The sequence below is a fragment of the Pongo pygmaeus genome, chromosome 21, assembly GCF_028885625.2.
Source record: "Pongo pygmaeus isolate AG05252 chromosome 21, NHGRI_mPonPyg2-v2.0_pri, whole genome shotgun sequence".
Taxonomy (NCBI): domain Eukaryota; kingdom Metazoa; phylum Chordata; class Mammalia; order Primates; family Hominidae; genus Pongo; species Pongo pygmaeus.
The window spans coordinates 30,340,640-30,364,033 of NC_072394.2; the positions used below are offsets into that span (position 1 = coordinate 30,340,640).

At 43.8% G+C, this 23,394-nt stretch overlaps 1 protein-coding gene across 5 annotated transcripts in view; it reads left to right on the plus strand.

The window, feature by feature from the left end:
* DNAAF9 (dynein axonemal assembly factor 9) overlaps positions 1–23,394 on the plus strand; it is a 160,045-nt gene that overhangs the window by 82,857 nt on the left and 53,794 nt on the right. For all 5 annotated transcript variants that reach the window (XM_054467962.2, XM_054467963.2, XM_054467966.2 and 2 more), the window contains exons 15-21: positions 1,962–2,006; positions 2,397–2,442; positions 6,197–6,308; positions 7,820–7,890; positions 8,841–8,891; positions 9,505–9,592; positions 19,984–20,087. In XM_054467962.2, coding sequence (XP_054323937.1) covers positions 1,962–2,006; positions 2,397–2,442; positions 6,197–6,308; positions 7,820–7,890; positions 8,841–8,891; positions 9,505–9,592; positions 19,984–20,087 — 517 coding nt within the window. The remainder of the gene's footprint in view (positions 1–1,961; positions 2,007–2,396; positions 2,443–6,196; positions 6,309–7,819; positions 7,891–8,840; positions 8,892–9,504; positions 9,593–19,983; positions 20,088–23,394) is intronic.

Consider the following 23,394-nt stretch of genomic DNA (forward strand, 5'->3'; position numbering starts at 1 on the left):
AACACCAGCATCACAGGAGACTTGACAAGCCTGGGTTCCAAGGTTAGAAAGGCAAAGCTGGGTACCTGAATGGTGAGGTTTCTAGGGGCAGGGGGCCCTGGGCATAAGAAGATAGTCACTGCTTAGAAGAAATTTGCACTGGGCCTCATCTGTCTCTTGAATGACAGAAACCCTGAGCCTGGCCATGTCTTGGGGTCTGCATGGTCTGAGAATCTGGTGATTTTTCCATCACATCTCCCGGCATGTCACGGTGGTCATTATCCATAGCTAAATCTTCATGAACCCAGTCCACTTAACCACTGTTTCACGTGAGGACCATTGTGTGCACTTTTATACAAAGGATACAAAAGACACCAATACTGGGGAATTTATTTAAGAATACTTCTAGGATGTGTCCTGTGATGCCTCAGGTCTATGTCCCACATTTTCTTAAATCTATAGTCCTGTGTAATAAGAGAGAGTATTTGAAAGATTAGTCAATTAATTGGTCTAACAAGAAGAATTCTATGTCTGCAGCCGCAGGAGTGGAAGAAAGAGCCAGAACTCTGTGGTGCAGGGCTTTAGACTTGCTTCAGGTCTTCTTTCCCCTGGGTCTTCTGGATCTTGCTGCCCTGGACATGAAAGGGAAAGGATAAAGGAAGTTTGTTCCCTTAAGACCTTGTGCTGCCCTGTACTTTCTGTTTCTGGCCAACCTGAATTTGAGAACGCTCCTTCAGTTTGCATCTGTGTGACCTTGGGCAAGATAGGGAACTGTCTGTATCTGCTTCTTCAACTACCCACCTTGTAAAGCAGTTGGGCAGATAGATGTTAGCTGTTGTCACAGTGGGGTATTCTCTCTTACCATCAATATGGCTGGCATAGTCATTCTACTCCTCCTTTACTTGGGCCCTTGCCTAGGCCACTCAGCCTCCCCAGAGCAGGCCCGCTCTCAGTCTCAAGGCCTCCTAGGCCTAGGTCTCTGCCCTAGCTGGAGAAAGGCACAAGGAGAAAACACCAGTCAATGGGAGAAGAGTCCCCCAGGCCAGTCTTCCACCTAGATCCCCTCCCCTTTCTCACCACAAAGATTACTTCACTGAGGGCAGAGCACAATGGCTCACGCCTGTAGTCCCAGCACTTTGGGAGGCCAAGACAGGCAATCACTTGAGGTCAGGAGTTCGAGACCATCCTGACCAACATGGCAAAACCCCGCCTTCACTAAAAATGCAAAAATTAGCCAGCCATGATGGTACACACCTGTAGTCACAGCTACTGGGGAGGCTGAAGCAAGAGAATCACTTGAACCCAGGAGGTGGAGGTTGCAGTGAGTCGAGATCGCGCCACTGCACTCCAGCCTGGGTGACAGAATGAGACTCTGTCTCAAAAAAAAAAAAAAAAGATTACTTCACTGAGGACCCTCAAACTGCTTCAGGTTAGCAGATCTCTTTCTCCCAAGAGGGGAAGGAGTGGGAGCCATGAATGCGGACAGGAATTAGTGTGTAGCTATCTAGTACGTGTTAATGCAAGAAATTACACTTACATAAGTTAGAGTAAGCTGAAAGGGTTTTCTAGTTATTTCTCAACTCTGAAGGCCTCACCCTGCCCATGGCTCCACAGCATTTGACTATGAGTTGCAGAGACATGGCCTCTACTTGCGCTCAGAGCAGGGATGGAGGGTCATTCTCAGTCTGCAGTGAGCAGCAGTCCTCTCATGTCATTTTCTCCTATTGTGGTCCAAGAGTCAAGACAGTCCTTAAGATTTGCACAGAGGCAGGGCTGTGGTTATAGTCAGATTCTGGCCCCATACCTCTGGTGGCGTGGGACCCTGGGGAAAGTATCTAAAATAGGGTAAATCTGTGTAAAGCAAGGATGACACACACCTCACTGTGTGGCCTTGAGAATCCCAAGCAGGTACCCTGCACAGGTATCTGAGGATCAGGAGCAGACTGATTTTTCTTTTGTTTTGTTTTGTTTCTGGTCTACAGCTCCAAGATGACTTTTCATATACATGCTGTGAATAATCAGGGAAGGTGCGTATATGATTGTGGTGCATCCTTATATGGAGCAAGTTCTAGGAAGATAAAGAGAAGGGAGGCTGCTGACATGAGTGGTTTTCTCATGCTTCCACACCTAGCAGTGACATCACTCCAGGGTTGGGCTTGGGCTGGCTGTGCTCAGCTGAGCCCCTGTACCCTGAGTGCTTCCCACTGCAGAGCTGAGGGGCAGAGGTGGAGATGGACATACTCAACCTTAGTGGCCCACATACCAATTCTACAAACATGCAACCCAGTGTTTTGAAAGGCCCTAAGAGCAGTCCGAGTCTATGACTTGTCATTGCCAAGTTGAAAAAAGCGAACACTGTAAATTTAAGTACACTTAAAAACTCTTTAACATAGTTTTCCATCTCTTTCCCCTCCTAGAATTGTACCGCTGGACAGTGAAGATAGCTTATCCTTTGTGAAGACGGTAAGCAGAGCTGTCATGGGTCAGCTGGCTGGGAATGGCCTGTAGAGGGACATCTGTAAGTTGGGAGGTGGGAGTGGGTGGGGGTCTTGGGCAGCCCACCCCACCTGAAGAAACTGATCTTCTCTCAATCCTATCCCAGCCGTAGCAGTAGTGAGCCTGTGCTTACTGAAGGTACCCAGGTAGCTGTGCCAGGCCCACCCACATCTATTCTCCCTTGCCTAGGCTTCCCCAGGGTCCAGAGTCTTAACTGAGGTGTTGGGAGGCACCTCTTTCTGGGTTATGAAGCCTTCCTACAGGTAGCTGAGATTGCTCTTGTCAAAATGTGAGTCCAGGACAAGCCTGCCTTGACTAACAGACCGAGTTTTTCAGTGGCATCTTTGAGTTCCAAGACTTGCATTGATGTCCTTAACAGGAACCTAGAGTTGAGACCAGTCTTGACAGCATAGTGAGACCCCGTGTCTAAAAAAAAAATTTTTTTTAATTAGCCAGGTGTGGTGGCATGCACCTGTAGCCCAACCTCCTCAGGAGGCTGAGGCAGGGGGATCACTTGAGTCCAGGAGTTTGAGACTGCAATGAACTGTGATTGCACCACTGCACTCCAGCCTGGATAACAGAGTGAGATTTAGTCTCAGAAAACAAACTAACAAAAACAGGGAACCTGGGAAAATTAACTACAGTCCTGTACCACAAAAGGACATCTTGGTCAACAGTGGACTGCAGATACAACAGTGGTCCCATAATATCATAATACTGTATTTTTACTCACCATTTCTATGTGTGGATATGCCTAAATACACAAATATTACCATTGTGTTATAATTGCCGACAGTATTCAGTAAAGTAACATGCTGTACAGGTTTGTAGCCTAAGAGCAATAGACTATACCAGCTAGCCTAGGTTTAAGTACACTCTATAATGTTCACACAGTGATGAAATCAGCTAATGACGCATTTCTCAGAATGTATCCCTGTCATTAAGTGATACATGACTATAATTATTTAAATGGCCAATAATCAACAGGGACCTGGGTCTGCCATGAAGTAGAGTAGTCAGAGCAACGTTTTGCAACCTGTGTGCTGGGGGGATGGTTTGGAGATGCACTGAGATAGTGGTCCCTGGGGTGGGATGGCATGGCGAAAGGGAGCCAGAGTTTCTAGGCCAGTTGTTCTCAGCCACAAGCTGAGTCCTCGCTTTACCCCAGAACAGCCTGATGTGAAGAAGGTTGGCAAATGGTGCATGAGAGGGTGGTACATATCCAGGCAAGATTCTGTTTGTGGTGTGTGTTATATCTTGAGTCTGTTCTGTGACCACTGCCTTAGCCTTAGTTCCAAAAAGCTTCGGTCCCAGGGAACTGGGTGAGCAGCTGTGGATAATTTGGTACAAGCGCATCCCCATCACCATCACCTGTGGAAAAGTAACTCAAAAGTTCCTGTCAGTAGTGTTAACCTATCTACAGAGAATAGTACAACAAGGGTAATTTATAAAAACTATAATGTTCCTGGTCCCCATCTGTCAACATTTTGTGTGGATGTTCTTTTAGAACTAGTTTAGACTTTTTTGTGATATCATTAAAACATTGGGAAATACTTTCTGATATTTAGGTGATAATACTTTATCTCCTTGTTAGACTTTAAATCCCTGACTTCTCTCCTTGGACTCTTGCGCGGTGCTTTGGAAGATGCTTTGCATAGTAACAGGTGATTAGGAATCCAGTAAAATCATAGTCTTGTGTCAAGTATGCACAGCTAATGAGGTAGGAAATAAGAGGCAGGAAGTTGATGCTTTCTGTCTACATTCTGTCCTCTTATCCAGAGATGAAGTTCTATCTCCTCCCCAAAGCCTTGCCTGTTGATTTCTCCCTACAAGTATTCCTATAGTCCTTGCAGTTGTAGTTTGTACTATACAAATTAAGAAATAATTATATCCTAATGTGTCATATGATATCATAATGTGTCATATGATGACCTTTGTATAAGAATGCCCTTGTCTCTCCAGCTATACATTATAGATTTCCTGAAGACAGGCACCATGCTGTATTTTTTCTTTCCCCGTGTCACATGGTGGGAAGTACATAACAAGTGTCCAACAAATGCTACATGTTATCTTTTTAATATCCTCTCTTCCCTTCCTCAATACCAGTGGCCAAATATGAACATGAAGGATCAGGAATCCCCAGGCTCTGTCCACCTGATTGGTCTGGGAACCAAAGACATAGGATTACCATTGTCACTTAAGAGGGACCATGTAGCTCAGGAGGGTTCTGTGTCTTCAGATGCTCAAAATCCTTTGAGACAGCTTTAGATAAACCTTCCAGTTGTCAAACCTGAAAAGAAAGTTAAATATAGAAGCCTACTTGTCTCTTTTGTATATACTATTATCGTAATAATATGGAAAATTAAGGGCTTTGGCTTTAACTGTGGTTTTTTTCCTTTCAACCTTGTGCCCTCTTTAAGTTTTTATTTGAAAATTCAGCAATCCATTCAAGGGCCTCAGATCTTTTGTCTCTGTCCTAAGGGGTGGGATAGGGGTCCCAGGCTAGGACGACAATATGTGAAAGTGGACTTAATCTCAGGAGATCTGCACCAGCACCCACTGCTCACTGCTATTCAGGGTGGGAGGGGACATGTTCTTGTGCTACTTATCGCATGTCCCTCATCAGATCTTCCTGGTCATCACAGACTCTAGCTCTAGCTAACATCATTTTCTCTTCCTTCTGCTGGCTTCTTCCCAGAATTGTTTCATTTTCACTGGTTTTTACCTGATAAATTAGGGCTTTCTTACCAGACATTTGGGAGCTCTCTGAGTTGTTCTAATTTTGTTTCCAGGCTACTGAAGCCTCTGCTTTTATTTGTCTTGGCCATAAAAGCTGATAGCTTTCTTGCTTTTTTTTTTTTTTTTTTTGGAGACAGGGTCTTGCTCCGTTGCCCAGGCTGGAGTGCAGTGGCATGATCATAGATTACTGCAGCCTCAACCTCCTGGGCTCAAACAATCCTCCTGCCTTAGCCTCCTGAATAACAGAGACCACAGGCAGATGCCACCATGCCTGGCTATTTTTTTTTTCTTTCTTTCTTTTTTTTTTTGAGACAGAGTCTTGCTCTGTTGCCCAGGCTGGAGTTCAGTGGCACGATCTCAGCTCACTGCAGCCTCCACCTCCCAGGTTCAAGCAATTCTCCTGCCTCAGCCTCCCAAGCAGCTGGGATTACAGGCACACGCCACCATGCCTGGCTAATTTTTTTTTTTTTGTATTTTTAGTAGAGATGGGGTTTCACCATGTTGCCCAGACTAGTCTCAAACTCCTGGGCTCAAGTGATCCACCGCCTCAACCTCCCAAAGTGTTGGGATTATAGGCATGAGTCATCATGCCCAGCCTAATTTTTTCTTATCTCACTGTGTTGTTCAGGGTGGTGTCAAACTCCTGGGTTCCTCGACCTCCCAAATTACTGGGATTACAGGCATGAGCCACTGTGCCTAGTCAGTATAAAGCAATTTGAGGGAATATATGGAAACATAAGGATACTTTCCTTATAGCCCAGGTGTGTCTCTGATCAGGGAGCAATTTCAGGGAAGCCTGGGTGATCCTAAAGTCACCTCCCAGTTCAAGATGTATTTAGGATAATTCCAGTTTTCCCTAGAAACTCTTCAGTACTCTTTTGCCATGTTCCTTTAGGCAGTATTTTGTGGTCTCGTTCTTATGGACTTCTCTCTGAAAGTTTTGGGCTGGTAACTGATCTAACTGGTTTCTCATTTGATGCAGGCTTGTATGACCGTCTATGACATTCCTGACTTACTGGGAGGCAATGGTTGCTTAGGATCTGTGGTTTTCTCTGAATCATTTTTGACTTCTCAGATCTTAGTTAAAGAAAAGGGTAAGTATATGTGATCTTTAGAAAGCAAACCTTAAGGCTTTTTTTTTTTTTTTTTTGGCAAAATAAATTATAAGGCAAAAGGCCAACAGTAAACTGGTAAAAATATTAGAACTTATGATCACAGCACTGCACTCCAGCCTCAGTGACACAGTGAGACCCTGTCTCAAAAAAAAAAGAGAAACATTAATGATGAACAAAGGGTGTATAACCTAATATATGAAGAACTCTTACAAAATTAATAAGAAAAGATAAGCTACTCAATAGTAAAATGAGCAAAAAAAAATGAACAGGCACTTCACAGACGTGGAAAACAAAAAAGAGAGGAGGACTATGTATAAATGAAGATATGTAACCTCACTAATAGTCAAGAAGAAGCAACTTGAAGGCTGGGCATGGTGGCTCATGCCTGTAATCCCCGCACTTTGGGAGCCCAAGGTGGGCGAATCACTTGAGGTCAGGAGTTTGAGACCAGCCTGGCCAACATGGTGAAACCCCATCTCTACTAAAAATACAAAAATTAGCCGGGCGTGGTGGTGGCTGCCCGTAATCCCAGCTTCTCGGGAGGCTGAGGCAGGAGAATCGCTTGAACCTGGCAGGCGGAGGTTGCAGTGAGCTGAGGTCGCACCACTGCACTCCAGCCTGGGTGACAGATTGAGACTCTGTCTCAAAAAAAACAATTTGAAACAATAATTAGATATTATTTTTTTTACCTGTTAGGTTGGCAAAATATTCTAAAGAATTATTATATTCTAAGGAATGAAAATATTCTAAAGAATGGTAAAATGATAATTTTTAAAGAGAATTAAAAAGATAATTCTCTTTGATCTTTAATATGTATACCTATACTACCTTGATAAAAATTAAAAAGTAATGGTAAAATGGACTAATTCCCAAAAGTTTTGTTTCTTGGGTTTTTGGGGTTTTTTTGTGTGTGTTTTTTTTTTTGTTTTTTTGAGACAGGGTCTTGCTCTGTCACCCAGGCTGGAGTGTGGTGGCATGATCTTGGCTCACTGCAACCTCCACCTCCTGGGCTCAAGCGATTCTCTCACCTCGGCCTCCCAATTAGCAGGGACCACAGATGCGCCATCACACCTGGCTAATTTTTCATATTTTTTTGTAGAGACGGGGTTTTGCCATGTTGCCTGCAATCCCAACACTTTGGAAGGCTGGCAGATCACCTGAGGTCAGGAGTTTGAGACCAGCCTAGCTAACATGACGAAATTCCGTCTCTACTAAAAATACAAAAATTAGCCCGGCGTGGTGGCACGCACCTGTAATCCCAGCTATTCGGGAGGATGAGTCAGGAGAGTTGCTTGAACTTGCTAGGCAGAGGTTGCAGTGAGCTGAGATGGCGCCACTGCACTCCAGCCTGGGTGACAGAGCAAGATTCTGTCTCAAAAAAAAAAAAAAAAAAGCACCCTAGCTCCTGAGAAGGGCATTTAGGGTCTGGGGCCTGCGAGGCAGGCTGAGGTGGTAGGGAATTAACTGGCATGTGTGTGGTTTTCCTGCAGATGGCACTGTTACCACAGAAACCAGCTCCATAGTCCTGACGGCTGCTGTACCCAGATTCTGCTCCTGGCTGGTTAGTGTCATTCATCAGGTGGAAGTGGACCTACTTGTGGAGAAATCAGGGTGAACATTTGAGGAAGAGCCTCTTTGTTGGGCCCCTGGTGGGATGTCAGGTCCTGAACTAGCTGTTGTTCAGGAATGGAATTTTTTATCCCAGCCCTTTCTCTTTATACAAATGAACCTAGTTCCATTAACCCTCATAATCTTAGAAAAGTTTCAAAAGAAAAGAACAAAGTTACGTGGGTCACTGTTAAATTGGGAAAGGAAGAAATTAACAGCCTCATTCTACAAATGAGGAAACTGAGCTTAGGAGTTGAATGGCCCGTCCAAGGTCACACAGACCATGAGAAGTGGATCCCGTGACTTGCTTCCCTGGTAGAGTGGTTGCTACGGAATTTTTACTGCAACATCTCTCTACTTGTAGAAAAGTCCCATCTTCCGCAGTGGGAGGGACTTGATCTGGAACTGGGGCCTTGGAATGTAGAAGGTGTGACAGCAATGAGTCTGCTAATGGGCTGAGTCCCTTCTTGAGAGTGCTCACATTCTGCTTCTACAGTTCCCACACAGACAGGGAAGACCGAGAGTTATCCTCTAACCTAAATGTGTTTGAATGAGAAGACATTCTCTGAAAATATTTTAATACATTCTCTTTCCTTCATCCCTAAAAACAGTTGTTTTTTTCTGAAGTGAAATATAGGTGGAGGCTAACACATCCCCTCTGCTTGTCATAAGCTCATTAGCTGGACCTCAGGTCCTAGTGAGAGAGCCCACCATGGCCTTGGGCTCTGAGCCCAGGTGACCAGCAGGCATCTCAGGTGTGTCAGGGCCTGAGAGCATTGGACATGGACATGGTGGAAGGACTGCCCAGCCAGTGTCCTGGAAATATTTGAACACAGTGGGGAGACCTAGCAGGGTTTTCCCTTGAAGTAGTTGACTGAAAATCTGCATTCCTTTTGGACACAGGTGGAAGATAATGAAGTAAAATTGTCTGAGAAAACCCAGCAAGCAGTGAGGGTAAGTAGTCTTCTTATTCTCAGTGTCAACATCATATCAAAAGATAATGTAAGCAATTCATAAAGGTATTAAAATGCTTCATCTCACTACTAATCTAAAAGATTTGCACTATGTTGTCTTCACTTCCTATTTGCATTCCTCCCCTTCCCAACAGAGCTTTAGAAATAACCATTTATGGGGGATACAATTAGAGGGATTCTTTATTCCATCAGGGCCTTTTGGTGTTTTTTTAAAAATGTCCCCATAATATTAAAAGCAGATCCCAGATTGGCCTAGACATGTAGAGCTGAGACATCAAGGCTTTAGGCCAAGGAGAAGCTGCCTCCGTTTTCACAAAGGAAATAAATCCACTGGAACATGAACAAGCATTGCGGGCTTTGATGCTTGGACTCAGAGAGAATCTTAATGTTCTTTTTCTCAGCACAAATCTTTTGCCAGTAACCTGCCAAAGAGCCAGACAATGCCAAAGGCCATGGAATACATTGGGCATATCTGAGCCTGACTCAGCTTTTGCAGACGGACATAATTGGGCAGGACTTTTGATTCTGTGAATATTTATGCTATAAATCACCTATTCTTTTTTGGATTTTTGTTTTTGTTGTTGTTTTTAAAGGGGGATGAGTCTTTCCTGGGCACTTATCTAACAGGAGGAGAAGGAGCATATCTTTATTCCAGCAGTCTACAGTCCTGGCCTGAGGAAGGTAAGGAGCTATGATTTTGATGTTCTTGGCCATGTCTGGGTCCCTCATTTGCAGATGGCAACATGGGTGTTGTAATTAATAATACATCTTCTATTTGAACACAATTGTGGTACAGAAATGTTTTCCTACAGCTTTTCTCTCTTGACCCACCCACCTTGTAGATGAGGAAATTTATGCTAGGAAGGGCTGATCACAGAACTGTACCTGGTCCTTTTGTTGCTGCCTGAGGTTAGTTAGCTCTCTGAATGGGCTAGGGCAGCAGCATTTCCAGAAATAGAATTTGTGGACCTAAACAGAATCTGGATTCATTTCTCTTGCTGTGTAACAAATGACCACAAATTTAGTAGCTTAAAACAACACCCTCTTATTATCTCACAGTTCTCCAGGTCAGAAGTTCAGGCAGGCTTGGCTGGACCCAGATCTCTTGAGGTCAAAGTCAAGGCATCAGCCAGACTAGGCTCTTATCTAGAGCCTCTAGGGAAGAATCCTCTCCCAATCTCAGCAAGGATGTTGGTTCCTTTCGCTTGTAGGAATGAGGTCCCCATTTTGTTGCTGGCTGTCAGACAGGGATCCTCTCAGCTCCTCCTCCCAGAGTCCTTGCCCTTGTGACCGCCTCCATCTCAGCTATAAAGAAGCTTCTTGTATTGAATGTCTCACACACTTTGAGTCTCTTTAATTCCTCTTCTGCTATCAGCATCTTAAGTTTTTGCCTATCCCAGCCCACCCTCTGCCCCCCATAATTCATGTCCCCCGTTACCTCCTCCCAAGGGTCTCATTCCATTATGGCTACAGTTCGAAGTCCTAAATCTCATGGGCTTAAATATCCAAAATCTCATGATCAAGATCATCTAAGTCCCACGTAAATGAGGCTTGGGAATGTAATCTATCTACAGCTCCTGAACATAGTTCTCTCCATGTCTGTGGACCTACGAAACTAAAAAGACAAGTCATCTGCCCGCAGCCCTCCCAACATACAAGGTGGGACTGGCATAGACTTTAGGTTCACAAAGAGGAAAAACGGAAGGTAAAAAGGAGTCACCAGCCCAAGGCAGCTTTGAAATCCAGCTGGGCAGACTTCAGTTCCTTGATTAGGTTTCAAGGCCTGGGAATAATTCTGGCTCTCAGCTCTGCCTCGGGGCTCTTGGTTCTACCCTGTTTGCTCTTGGTTTGCTCTGGGCTCATGGCTCCACCCTCTGGGCTTGTAGCTACACCACTGTCATCCTTCCTTTTTCAGTGAAAGGTAGTACTTTGTTTGTAGCTGAGTAGTTTTAACAGCCTGCCTCTTGCCAGTAGAATTTTGAGGGTCCAACAGTCTCCTTCAATTTTATACGTTCTCTGCCCCTTTCAATCCAAACTGGCAGTGTTTCTGCTCATATAAAATCCTCAAAAACCTTGTTGGTCTTGCATGGATTTTACAGGGATTTATTGCAAGTTCCTCTTTGGCTTCCTCAAAATAACATTTTCTTATGAGTCCTGTTCTTTCCCTGTTGAATATAGCCTTTATGTGAGGGAGGAGTTCTGACTTACTCTACAAATTCCTCAACCTCTACTAAGCAAATCCCCTTTCTGGATGATTTGTTCTTCTTGTTGAAAATATTCTATCCGGTGGCAAATTCCTCTCCCTGTTCTCAGATCACTGGTTCAGCTTCTGCCCCTTCATTTACACAGAAGTCAAAGCACAAGGAGTTCTGGTTTTCTATCCACATACTGCTGGAGTGGTAATGGCATTTGTTACCACATCTGTCCCTGCATTTCTGCCTCTCCAGATCCTGGTGCAGAGAACCCGGGAGTTAAGAACATTTGCTGAAGGCAGGGAGTATGTGGTAATACTACCAGCCTTGAGGCAAGATTGCATAGTGTTTTGAAAGCAGATTGTAGGCACAACAGAGAGGTGGTTTGTGCTCTGTCATCCTTGAGCCAATTATAATATTTAACCGGGATATTTGCCAAAATTAGTTTGCACCTTCTTAGCAAAGGGCCTTGTTAGAAAAACAGTCTTGCATTGTGTTGAGTTATCCAGCAAGATTCAGTGTATCCTAAGGTCTCTGTGCAAGAATAAAGGGCACAGCCCGGGATTTCTGGAGCCTTATTAGTCATAGTCTTTTGAGAACTTAAATTTTAAATTTTCTTCGTTCCTGAGGGGAATCTAGTTTGAATTAGGAGATGGTTTTCTGAGGCAGAGAAATTGAATAGAAGCAGAGAATTTAAACAGGAGTCTCCCCTTCCTGTGGATAAGCATTTTACCACTTTGAGATTCAGATCAGGAGCTGATGTAGGTTTTGTGGGGCTTGAAGTTTATACCATTTGTGGACTCTCTTGAGGAAAATACTACAAAATGATTAGGGCTCTTCTTAGAGCCTTAGAAGAGGACTTGGGCAGGTAAGGGGTCCTGAAGTTCAAGTGTCTTTAGTGTCTTTATAAATCTGCCTTTACTTGGGACTGTGATGAGTTTGAAATTTATCTGTTCCCATCCCCTGAAAGTACTTATCTTCACCTCCTCAGGATGCATTATCTTTATTGATCTTCATATCCTGAGTCCTATAGAAGGTGAAAACTTGCCTGATGTGCAAGTTGTTATTTTTTCCATACTTTTTTTTTTCTTAAAGCCCCCTCACCCTGACTGAGATGTAGTACAAGTTAATGGCAGCATCTAGAGGGTAGTCCAGGTCTGGAGGACAGTACAGGTCTTCTGATTTTTCACCCAGCAATTACTTACAGATGAAAAGAATAGTACTTCCTGGTAGGGTGTGGTGGCTCATGCCTGTAATCCCAGAACTTTGGGAGGCCAAGGCGGGCGGATCACCTGAAGTCGGGAGTTCGAGACCAGCCTGACCAACATGGAGAAGCCCCGTCTCTACTAAAACTACAAAATTAGCCAGGCGTGGTGGCGCATGCCTGTAATCCCAGCTACTCGGGAGGCTGAGGCAAGAGAATCGCTTGAACCTGGGAGGCAGAGGTTGTGGTGGGCCGAGATTGTGCCGTTGCACTCCACCCTGGGCAACAAGAATGATCTCCGTCTCAAAAAAAAAAAAAAAGAAAAAGAAAAAAGAGAATAGTACTTCCTTTACCTTGAAGTTTTTTTCAGCTCTAGAACTGTTTCTCTTCACCAGTTAGTGGTGTCTGCTATCACAGGATGTCTTGCTTTTCAACTTCCCATTCATTCGTGTCCTTCATGTGCCCTTCTCTTCCCCGCCCTGCTGTCTGTGGCCAGGCAGGCTGCCCAGTACCTAATCCTCAGGAACCTGCTTTAGAGTTTTACCACACATGCCTATATCCCTAGACAATATCTTGTTTTGAACTTAATACAAGTAGAATCATACTGTAGACCTGCTTTTTTTGCTCAGTATTCCTAGGATTCATCCAGTTTGTTGTATGTAAGCCATATAGCTTACTCATTTTCATGGCCCTATAGTATTCCTTTGTATGAACATGCAGTATCATTTTGACTCTTAGTGGACATGTGGGTTATTTATAGTTTTTGTGCTAGGTGCAGTGGCTTGTGCCTGTAATCCCAGCTTCTCAGGAGGCTGAAGCGAGAGGATCACTTGAAGCTAGGAGTTCAAGACCAGCCTGGGCAACAGAGTGAGACTCTTGTTTCTACAAAAGAATTTTTTAAATTAGCCAGCATCTGTAATCCCAGTACTTTGGGAGGCTGAGGCAGGAGGATTGATTGAGCCCAACAGTTCAAGACTAGCGAGACCCCATCTCTACCCAAAAAAAAAAAAAATTAGCCAGGCATGGTGGCATATTCCTGTAGTCCCATCTACTTGGAAGGCTGAGATTGGAGGGTGGCTTGAGCCCAGGAGTTCAAGGCTGCAGTAAGCTATGATCTCACCACTGTACTCCAGCCTGGCTGACAGAGCAAGACCCTAACTCTAAAAAATAAATAAGTAAATATAGGCTTTTTTTGGTATTGCAGACTGTACTGTTATGAGCATTCTTGTGCATGTCTCTTGGTCCACATGGGCAAATGTTTCTGTAGGGTTGGAATGAAGAGTAAAAATTTGGAATTTTAGTATGAGCTCACATACGGCTTTTTTCGATGAGGCCAGACTGTTTTACAAATTGATTGTCCCGAATTATACTTCCAGCAGCAGCATACAGGTATTTGAGTTTTTCCATATTCTGGCCGACACTTGCTGTTTTGCCAATTTTGCCACTGTGGTGAGTGTGCAGTGCTGTTATTATTAGGATTTTAATTTACATTTCTCTTATTATTAGTGAACCATCTTTATTTATTGGCCAAGCTATTATACTTCCCTTCTGTTAAATGCTTGTTCTTGTTTTTTGCTCATGTTTCTTTTAGATTGCCTTTTTCTTGTTTATTTTAGGAAATTTTTTTTTTTCTTGAGACTAAGTCTCACTCTGTTGTCCAGGCTGGAGTGCAGTGGCGCAATCTCGGCTCACTGCAGTCTCTACCTCCCAGGTTCAAGCAATTCTCATGCCTCAGCCTCCCGAGTAGCTGGGACTACAGGCGTGCACCATCATGCCCAGCTAATTTTTGTATTTTTAATAGAGACGGGATTTCGCCATGTTGGCCAGGCTGGTCTTGAACTCCTGACCTCAGGTCATTTGCCCACCTCGGCCTCTCATAGTGCTGGGATTACAGGCGTGACCCACCGCGCCTGGCCTATTTTAGGAATTCTTTCTTTCCTTTTCTTTTCTTTCTTTCTCTCTCTCTCTCTCTCTCTCTCTCTCTCTTTCTCTCGATCGTTAGTTCGTTTGTTCATCTTTCTTTTCTTTCTTGATGGAGTTTCACTCTTGTTGCCTGGGCTGGAGTGCAATGGCACGATCTTGGCTCACCGCAACCTCTGCCTCCCAGGTTTAAGCGATTCCCCTGCATCAGCCTCCCGAGTAGCTGGAATTACAGACATGCACCACCATGCCCGGCTAATTTTGTATTTTTAGTAGAGGTAGGGTTTCTGTATGTCGGTCAGGCTGGTCTCAAACTCCCGACTTCAGGTGATCCACCTGTCACAGCCTCCCAAAGTTCTGGAATTACACGTGAGCCACCGCGCCCGGCCAGGAATTCTTTATAGATTTTGGATACTAATTCTTTGTCAATTCAGTATATTGCAAATATTTTCTTTCACGTGGTTGCTTGTCTTTTTATTTTATTTCTGATGCTTTTTAATGAATAAAAGTTCTTAGTTTTAATGTAATCAAAGTAATCATTTCCTTTGTGATTCATATATTTTAGATCTATTGAGACTTTTTCTGTTGAATTATAAAAATATAATTTTTCAAAGAATCCACCTGGATTGCTCTGTGAAAGTGATATGAGATAGGAGTCTAAGTTCATTTTTTAAACATAGGTAGCCACCTGTCTCAGCAACAGTTATTGAAAAATAATTCTTTTCCCACTGATCGGCAGTGCCAGCTTTGTTATAAATCAAGTCTCTTTATGTGTGCATCTATTAATAGGCTCTCTGTTCTGTTCCATTGGGAAAGAAAATACCACATTGTCTTATTTTAGATAGATAACATATTTCTATATGGTGTCTTAGTCCACTTGGGATGTCATAACAAAATACCACAGACTGAGTGGATTAACAGTAGGAATTTATTTCTCACAGTCTGGAGGCTGAGAAAATTATAACACTATATTAAAAGGCATTAAAAATGACATAAACACACATCCCATTCATGGACTGGAAAACTCAGGTTTACTTGCTTGACATGGTAAAAATGACAATTCTCTCCAAAGTGATCTTTAAATTTAACACAATTTCAGGAAAAAAAAAAAAACCCAAGAAGTTTTTTGAAAATCCTGAAAAGCCAACATAAAAATGTCAGTAACTTTGAGCAAAGTGCTAAGAACAGCCAAGATACTCCTGAAGAAGAAAAACAAGGTGGGAACTTGCCTTATCACATTAGAGACTGAATGTTTGTATCCTCTCCAAAATTCCAGTGTTGAAGCCTTAACCCCAAAAGTGATGTTTTCTGGAGATGGGGCTTTTGGAAGGAAATAGGGGTTAGATGAGGTCATGAATGTGGGGCAAGCTCTGTTGGGATGTGGTGCCCTTATAAGAGCTACCAGAGAGCTTAGCCCCTACCATGTATGCATGGAGGAGGAGTCACGTGGGCATGTGGCACCACGCCTGGCTAATTTTTTTTTTTTTTTTAGTAGAGATGGAGTTTCACCATGTTGGCTAGGCTGGTCTCGAACTCCAGGCCTCACGTGAAGCTCCCACCTCAGCTTCCCAAAGTGCTGGGATTACAGGTGTGAGCCACTGCACCTGGCTGGAGGGCGCCACCGCACCTGGCTGGAGGGACACCTTAAAAATGAAGGTTTTGGTCTGGCACGGTGGCTCACACCTGTAATCCCAGCACTTTGGAAGGCTGAGGCGGGCAGGTCACCTGAGGTCAGGAGTTCGAGACCAGCCTGGCCAACGTGGTGAAACCCCATCTCTACTAAAAATACAAAAATTAGCTGGACCATGGTGGCGCATGCCTGTAATCCCAGCTACTCAGGAGGCTGAGGCACAAGAATCGCTTGAACCTGGGAGGCGTAGATTGCAGTGAGCCGAGATTGCACCACCGCAGTCCAGCCAGGGCAACAGAGTGAGACTCCATCTCAAAAAAAAAAAAAAAGTAAAGTTTTGTATAGCACTGAGCATGAAGGAACTGTATAGCTGCATATTACTTGTAACATAGGTCACATTCAGGAACAGAATGTCAGAAGTAAGCAAGTCACAGAAGAATACATGATTAGGATTTCATTTATATAAAAACAAAAACAGACAAAACTAAGTAATACACAGTTTACAGATACATTCAAGTGTGGTAAAACCATCCAGAATTCAGGATGCTGTTCCCCCTGGGTGGAAAAGAAGGGCTCTCATTGAGGAAGGACATCCAGGGGGTTTCAGTGGTGCTAGTAATGCTCAATTTCTTAGGCCCAGTGGTGAGTGCATAGACATCTGGGTTTTGTTGTTGTTGCTTTAGTGTTTTTTTTTTTTTTTAAACCTTGTGTGTACATTTCACACACATTTATAGACACAGGATGAAAATCATCTAGCCATTGCATCATAAATTTCCCCAGCAGTGATAAATGTTCCCTCCTCACATAGACTGGGCTGTTGGAAGATTTTTATTTGTACAGCCAGTTTTCTGAAAGAGGAAAGCGAAATTCTTCATTGGCATTTGCTTGGTATCTTGGTTTACCCTGAGGGCTCATCCCTCTTTTGTTGGACTTCCAGGAATACAGAGCTCAATCAAAGACAACCAAACTGCAGTCCTCCTGGTTTTGGGACAGTAATGGGAAACTTCCTCTTATCCTGGGTTTTCAGACTTACAGAATGGAGAAGGAAGGACAGAGTTCATCCACTAAGGACACCAAGGATGGCACAAAGAGTCAGGGGGATCTCCTCAGGAGGTGGCTGCCCTGGCCCCTGTGAACCCCTGCAAAGGTATGGCCCTCAGACCACTGTCTGACAGTCAAGAGTCCAGAGCAGATACCAGAAGGGTTATTGCTTCAAGCAGATTAGGATCTGAGACCAGAGCACAGGCACTGGGCCACCCAGTAAGTCACTTCACTTATCTCATGTGTGCTCTGAGAATAATGGCAGAGTTACTGCTCACAGAGCCAGGCTGAGGGGCAGCTGCGATCACAGGACAGATCACAGGACAGTACTGAAATCAGATCCTGTTTACTGAGACCTTGCTTTGGCCCATGCCCCATAATGAGTGCTTTTCCAGCACTGTCTTGTGAATTTGTCTTCCTCTTTTCCATTTTGTTTTGAGGCGTCAGAGTCTAGTGAGAGAGGAAATGCTGGAGATGACCTTGCTCATCCTTTCCCGTCTTCCTATTGAGTAGATGGAATGTGCCAGCTTCTCCAATCTGTGCTTTTTTCTGGAAGCTTCAGGATTTTGAGGTTTGTCCAGGAGGCCTTTCAAGTGGCACTGGACTTGTTTCTGAAAAGGTTCACTTCAAAAGTACACATGTAGAGGGGTACCCAGGACAGGGAAGGGTGCAGGTACTAACCACTCAGCAGTAGGAGCAGTTTCTACCTCATGACACCTGTGGAGCCCTCTTATCTCTGGAAACAGTAAGTAGAGTCATCTTGTGGCAGGAGTTGGTGGGGTTGTGGTTTTAGGAGAGTGTTGAAGGTCTGGGATGAGCTCTGTGGGCTGATGGAAGGAGTGGGGAGATAGCAGTGAACAGGCTACGGGGCAGCACTGTGGCCTGTTGTGGTTGAGGGAGCAAAGAAGGCACATCATCAGATTCACCACAGCTGGGCTTTGGACAAGGGAGAATTGAAAGAAAAAAGGCATGAGAGAACTGAAGGCACCAGCGTGGTATAGTGTCTTTGGCATCAGACAAACCTGTGTTCTATACCTGTCTCCACCACCAAGTAATGCTGTGATTTTGGGGGAAATCTCTCTAAGCTTGAGTTTTCTCATCTGTCCTATGAGAAAAAATAATACCACCTCTTACAATTGTGAAAACAGAAAACTATAATGTATGACATGTGTGGCGCTTAGTAAATACTGCGTGAAACCTGTTCCCATTCCTTTCTTTTAACAGAACAAAGATTAAAGGTTAAGTCCTGTCCCAGAGGATCTGCCCTTGATGTGGATAGAAGAATATCAGAAATTTCTGAGCAATAGGGGAAAATGCAAATACCAATGACTGTGAAGGCTCAGTGACATCAGAGGATGGGGTGTGGGGAGGGAGACAGCTAAAAGGGGGATGGGGTGCTGGAGTCAGAGAGTAGCTGCTGGGCTGGAGATTTCAGAAGTCACGACATTCTGGGTGCAGCTTCACTGCTCTAAGAAGGAATGGGAGTGTTGACATTGGAAGGGAAGACTGAGCACATTCAGAGTGATTTGAAATATGGCATGGTCAGGAGGGCAGTAGGTGTGAGCAGTAGAGGGAGGGGCTTGTGTCTCTAGGGGAATGAAAGTAACATGCTGTGGTGTTGGGGAGAATGGCCTGGGAGCAGCATGGAGGAACTTTAGGGTTGGTACAGGATGAGGCTGGGGCATGAGTAGCCTCCTTTTCAGAGGGCCTCAGGAAAAGGCAGTGTGCACAGAAAGCCAGGCTACTTGTTGGAGAGTAGAGGTTTCCAGAGCTTGAACCTGGATAGTCGCTGGCTGTGGCTGCCACAGATGGTAAGGTTGGCATGTCCCTCTGACTGGGCATCTGGTTCTTTCATGAGAGGCAGGTGCCAGTTCTTCTTCTTGTACCTAAAAACTGCCTCCTTCTCCCTTCACTTCTCCTGTCCCCTGTGAACACATACTAACTAGGCCCCTCCCTTCCTTCTGAAACCTCACCTCCTCAGGAAGCCCTCAAAGCTTGCAGTCTCCAGATTCCTCACCCAGGATGCGAAGGCAGCCCTCAGACTCCTGGCCTTTGCTAGTCTTGTCATTCCAACCTCCAGAGCTTTGCACTGCTTTTCTGGAGCTACAACTCAAGGAATCAATTTCACTTATTTATCTCTTGGCCTTTGCCTTGGCAATGAGGTCTTAATGACAATAAACTCAAACCTGTGCCTTGAGCTTTAAGAACTACTTCATCTCCTCTCTATATGCGGAAACATGGAAAGAAAAGCTGTTATAGGAATAGAAGATTCAGCTTGGACCAGCCCCAGAGAGCAGCTTCACCTAGGAGTCTTATGGGTGCTTTGGGTGCTGCTTTTGTGTCTCCAAAGCAAGCTCAGGCCCAGCATTAATCTTTGTCATCTTAGTTGTCCATCTTTTCCATGGTCTGCTCCCTAGGGCCTATACTGAGCTACTCCATAGACCTTGACCATCCAGGAAACAACAGCTCTCCTTAGACCTGAATCCTTGTTCTGGGGAACCCACATCCATGTCCACCTGCCACCCATCTTCGCTTTTGTGAACTACAGAAGAGCAGCCCCCCGGTGTCTGTAGAACCTACTCATTACCTAACTCAGATGTTCCGATGCTGGGCACAGGGACCTTAAGCTCCCTTCACCAGTCTTCAGCTGAGACCCAAATGCTCCTTCTCAGGCCCTAAGTGAGGGATGTGGTCTCTTTAGGGCTGAGCCAGCTTCTGGCAAAGCAGAAGAAAGGAAAATCTGTAAACTCAGTAATGGAGCAGATATACCCAAAGTCTTTTTTAGTGTGTTTCCCTGGAAGATACCCATAAGGGAATGTGAATTTTGCTTCTCCCCATTAGCTGATAGTTTATTCACTTGTTTTTCTAATTTTTATGCAAAGACCGCATCTGATGCCTCATTTTCCTCTGAGGCTCTGGGAGGTTACTTTGGCTTCCTCAGAGCATAGGGCTCAGCATACAAATCGCATAACGTAATTGCTACTGATACTGGCCTCTAGTTACCACACTGCTGTGCAAAAGGACATTGGAATCTGACCCCCAGCACCCAGCCCTCCAGCTCTGACCAACTCTCTTTTCCTTCCAGGGAATGTTCATTTCTTCTCTAGTGGCCTTCTGTTTTCTCACTGTCGTCATGGAAGTATCATCATTTCCAAGGATCACGTGAATTCCATTTCCTTCTATGATGGGGTAGGTGTTTTACTAGTCAGTGGCTTTTTTGGTTGGAAACTTGCTCACACTTTTGAGGGGAAAACTAAATAACTCCTTTCTCCCCTCCACTACCACAGGGCAGTATGTCAGGAACCAGCACAGCCACTGAGGCAGGCAGGGAGGGAGGTCGTGGAGAGGCCTGGGCATTCTCAAGACGCTTATGAGCCTCATCAACCTCACTGCTCTGTAAAGGGCTTACCTAGAAAGGGCTTCTGGTCAGAAGGGCCAGCAGCTCCCCATGCCCAATTCATTCACCCTAAAGAGGACTATAAAGCAGGCTGCGAAGGCCTCCAGGGGCCCCTCTTGGGTGGCCTCCAGGTCCAGGGGCACAAGGCTCACCCACTGAAAAACCAGAAAGGAGCTGCATCCTGTGGTATTGATGAGGCTCCGCATACACATTAGCATGGACAGGATTGTAAGTGAGCCAGAGAGGGAGAGAAATGGCTTACTTTCCCCATGAGAGTTTAGCCCCTCCTCCCTCACACACGCAGACTTCCTCTCCAGCTCCATAAAAGTTCCACCGTCCTATAACAATCCTCTAAGTTCACCAGTCTGCACCAACACTTCCCCTTCACCTTAAGGGGAAGAGGGTAGCGATGGGTTTCCCCTAGCCTTTACCCTGTGGCCAAGGCAAAGCTTGTCTCAGTGCAACACCAGAGCAGAGGGCAGGCCCACCACTCTGCCTGGTCTCAGCCTCAAAACCAGTCTGTCTGGGAGCTAGGACAGAGACTAAATGAGGTATTTTGGTCAGATGGCTCAGAAAACGAATTCTGTGAGCAAGTTTTTCTTCCATATAGAGCCTGCAGCCTTAAAGGCTGTTCAGAAATGTAGGCAGACCAATTGGACACATTGGATGGCCCTATTATATTAAAGCTTTGCTGTTAGGTTAAAGAGTCTTCCAATATCAGGGAAGAAAGAATGCATCATGAAAAGCACAGTACTGGGATGATAAGTAGCTAATTTCGACAAAAAATAGACTCTTACCTCTACCAAAAATCAAAATGAACTTCTGAGGGATTAAAATTAAATATATTTAAATTTCACAAATAGAATATAAAAATGAATATTTATTAAACCTCTAGGGATTAGAAGACTTCCGAAGCTTAGAAACAATACAAGAAATTCTAAAGGAAAAGTTTCTCAAATTTGACCAGTTACTGATTTTTTTTTTTTTTTTTTTTTTGAGACAGAGTCTCGCTATGTTGCCCAGGCTGGAGTGCAGTGGTGCGATCTCGGCTCACTGCAAGCTCTGCCTCCCTGGTTCACACCATTCTCCCGCCTCAGCCTCCTGAGTAGCTGGGACTACAGGCGCCCGCCACCACGCCCAGCTAATTTTGTTTTTGTATTTTTAGTAGAGACGGGGTTTCACTATGTTAGCCAGGATGGTCTCGATCTCCTGACGTCGTGATCCACCCACCTCGGCCTCCCAAAGTGCTGGAATTACAGGCGTGAGCCACCACATCCAGCCGACCAGTTACTGATTTTTAAAAATTTTTTGCTGATAATTTAATTTACTGAAGTATACTGTAAATACAACTAACTGTATCCATTTAAAGCTTTGGCAGATGTGTACATTCATGAAACCACCTTTACTATCAAACCAAAATGTTTCCTCATGCCCTTTTTCATCTTTCCCTCCACTCCTGAGTTCAGACAACCACTGATTAGCTTTTGTCACTATATATTAGTTTGCATTTTCTAAAATGTTATATAAATGAACATCATCTATTCTGTAACCTTTGAGTCTGACATTTTCCACTCAACGTAGTGATTTTTAGATTCATCCATGTTGTGTATGTAAATAGCTGTGTTCTCTTTATTGCTAAGTAGTATTCCATTGTATGGGTGTACCATAAAATTTGTCAGACTAATTAGTAATGCAAAACACTTTAAAAAGTATTTTAGGGGATGGGGAGGGGTTGATCAATGAATACAAAGTTAGAAAGGATGAGTAAGTTCTAGTGTTCTGTTGCACAGTAGGGTGCCTGCAGTCAACAATAAGGTGTTCAGATCTCACAATAGCTAGAAGAGAAGATTCTGAATGATAAATGTTTGAGGTGATGGATTTCTCATTCATTACCCTGATGTAATTATTACATAATGTATACATGTATTGAAACAACATATTATACCCTATAAATATGTGCATATTATGTATTAATTAAAAATAAAAAATAATTTTTTATGGCTAGGCACAGTGGCTCATGCCTGTAATCCCAGCACCTTGGGAGACTGGAGCAGGTGGATCACCTGAGGTCAGGAGTTCAAGACCAGCCTGGCCAACATGGTGAAACCCCGCCTCTACTATACAAAAATTAACTGGGCGTGGTGGTGCATGCCTGTAATCCCAGCTACTTGGGAGACTGAGGCAGGAGAATTGCATCAACCCAGGAGGCGGAGGTTGCAGTGAGCCAAGATCGCACCACTGCACTCCACCCTGGGCTGCAGAGTGAGAATGTCTCAAAATATATATATATACACACACATATATATATGTGTATATATATATGTGTGTGTATATACACACACATATATATGTGTATATATATATGTATGTATATACACACACATATATATGTGTATATACATACGTATATATATACACATATATATGTGTGTGTATATACATACATATATACACATATATATGTGTATATATATACGTATGTATATACACATATATATGTGTATATATATGTATGTATATACACACATATATATGTGTATATATATATGTATGTATATACACACACATATATATGTGTATATATATGTATATATATAATTTTTAAAAAGTATTTCAAAAGGCAAATTTTTAAAATTGGGAAAAACATTTTTGGTGATTTAGACAAATGAGTTAATATTTTTTTTCTGCTAAGAGTTGTATCTTTATTAACATGAAAACACTGAGTCCCAGGTCAGGGATGTTCAGAGGACATGAGGCTACTTAACAGATAGAAGAAATTACATCATTAACAACCTCCTGCTATCATATGTAACAGTAACTTAGCATTTATTGTTAAATTATACTAATGTAGTATTAAAGCATACTAATTTATACTAAGGAATAAATCCTGAGGAACTGTTGGCAGAGGAGAACTGGAATAGCTCATGTCAAGCTGTGTGGGTGGCCCAAGAGGGGAAGAGAGTGCAATCACTGGAAATGTTTACTGATAGTATATGATAACATGGCTGATGGTGATGATAAATTAAGTTTTAAAAACAGGATATGGGGCTGGGCGTGGTGGCTCACGCCTGTAATCCTAGCACTTTGGGAGGCCAAGAA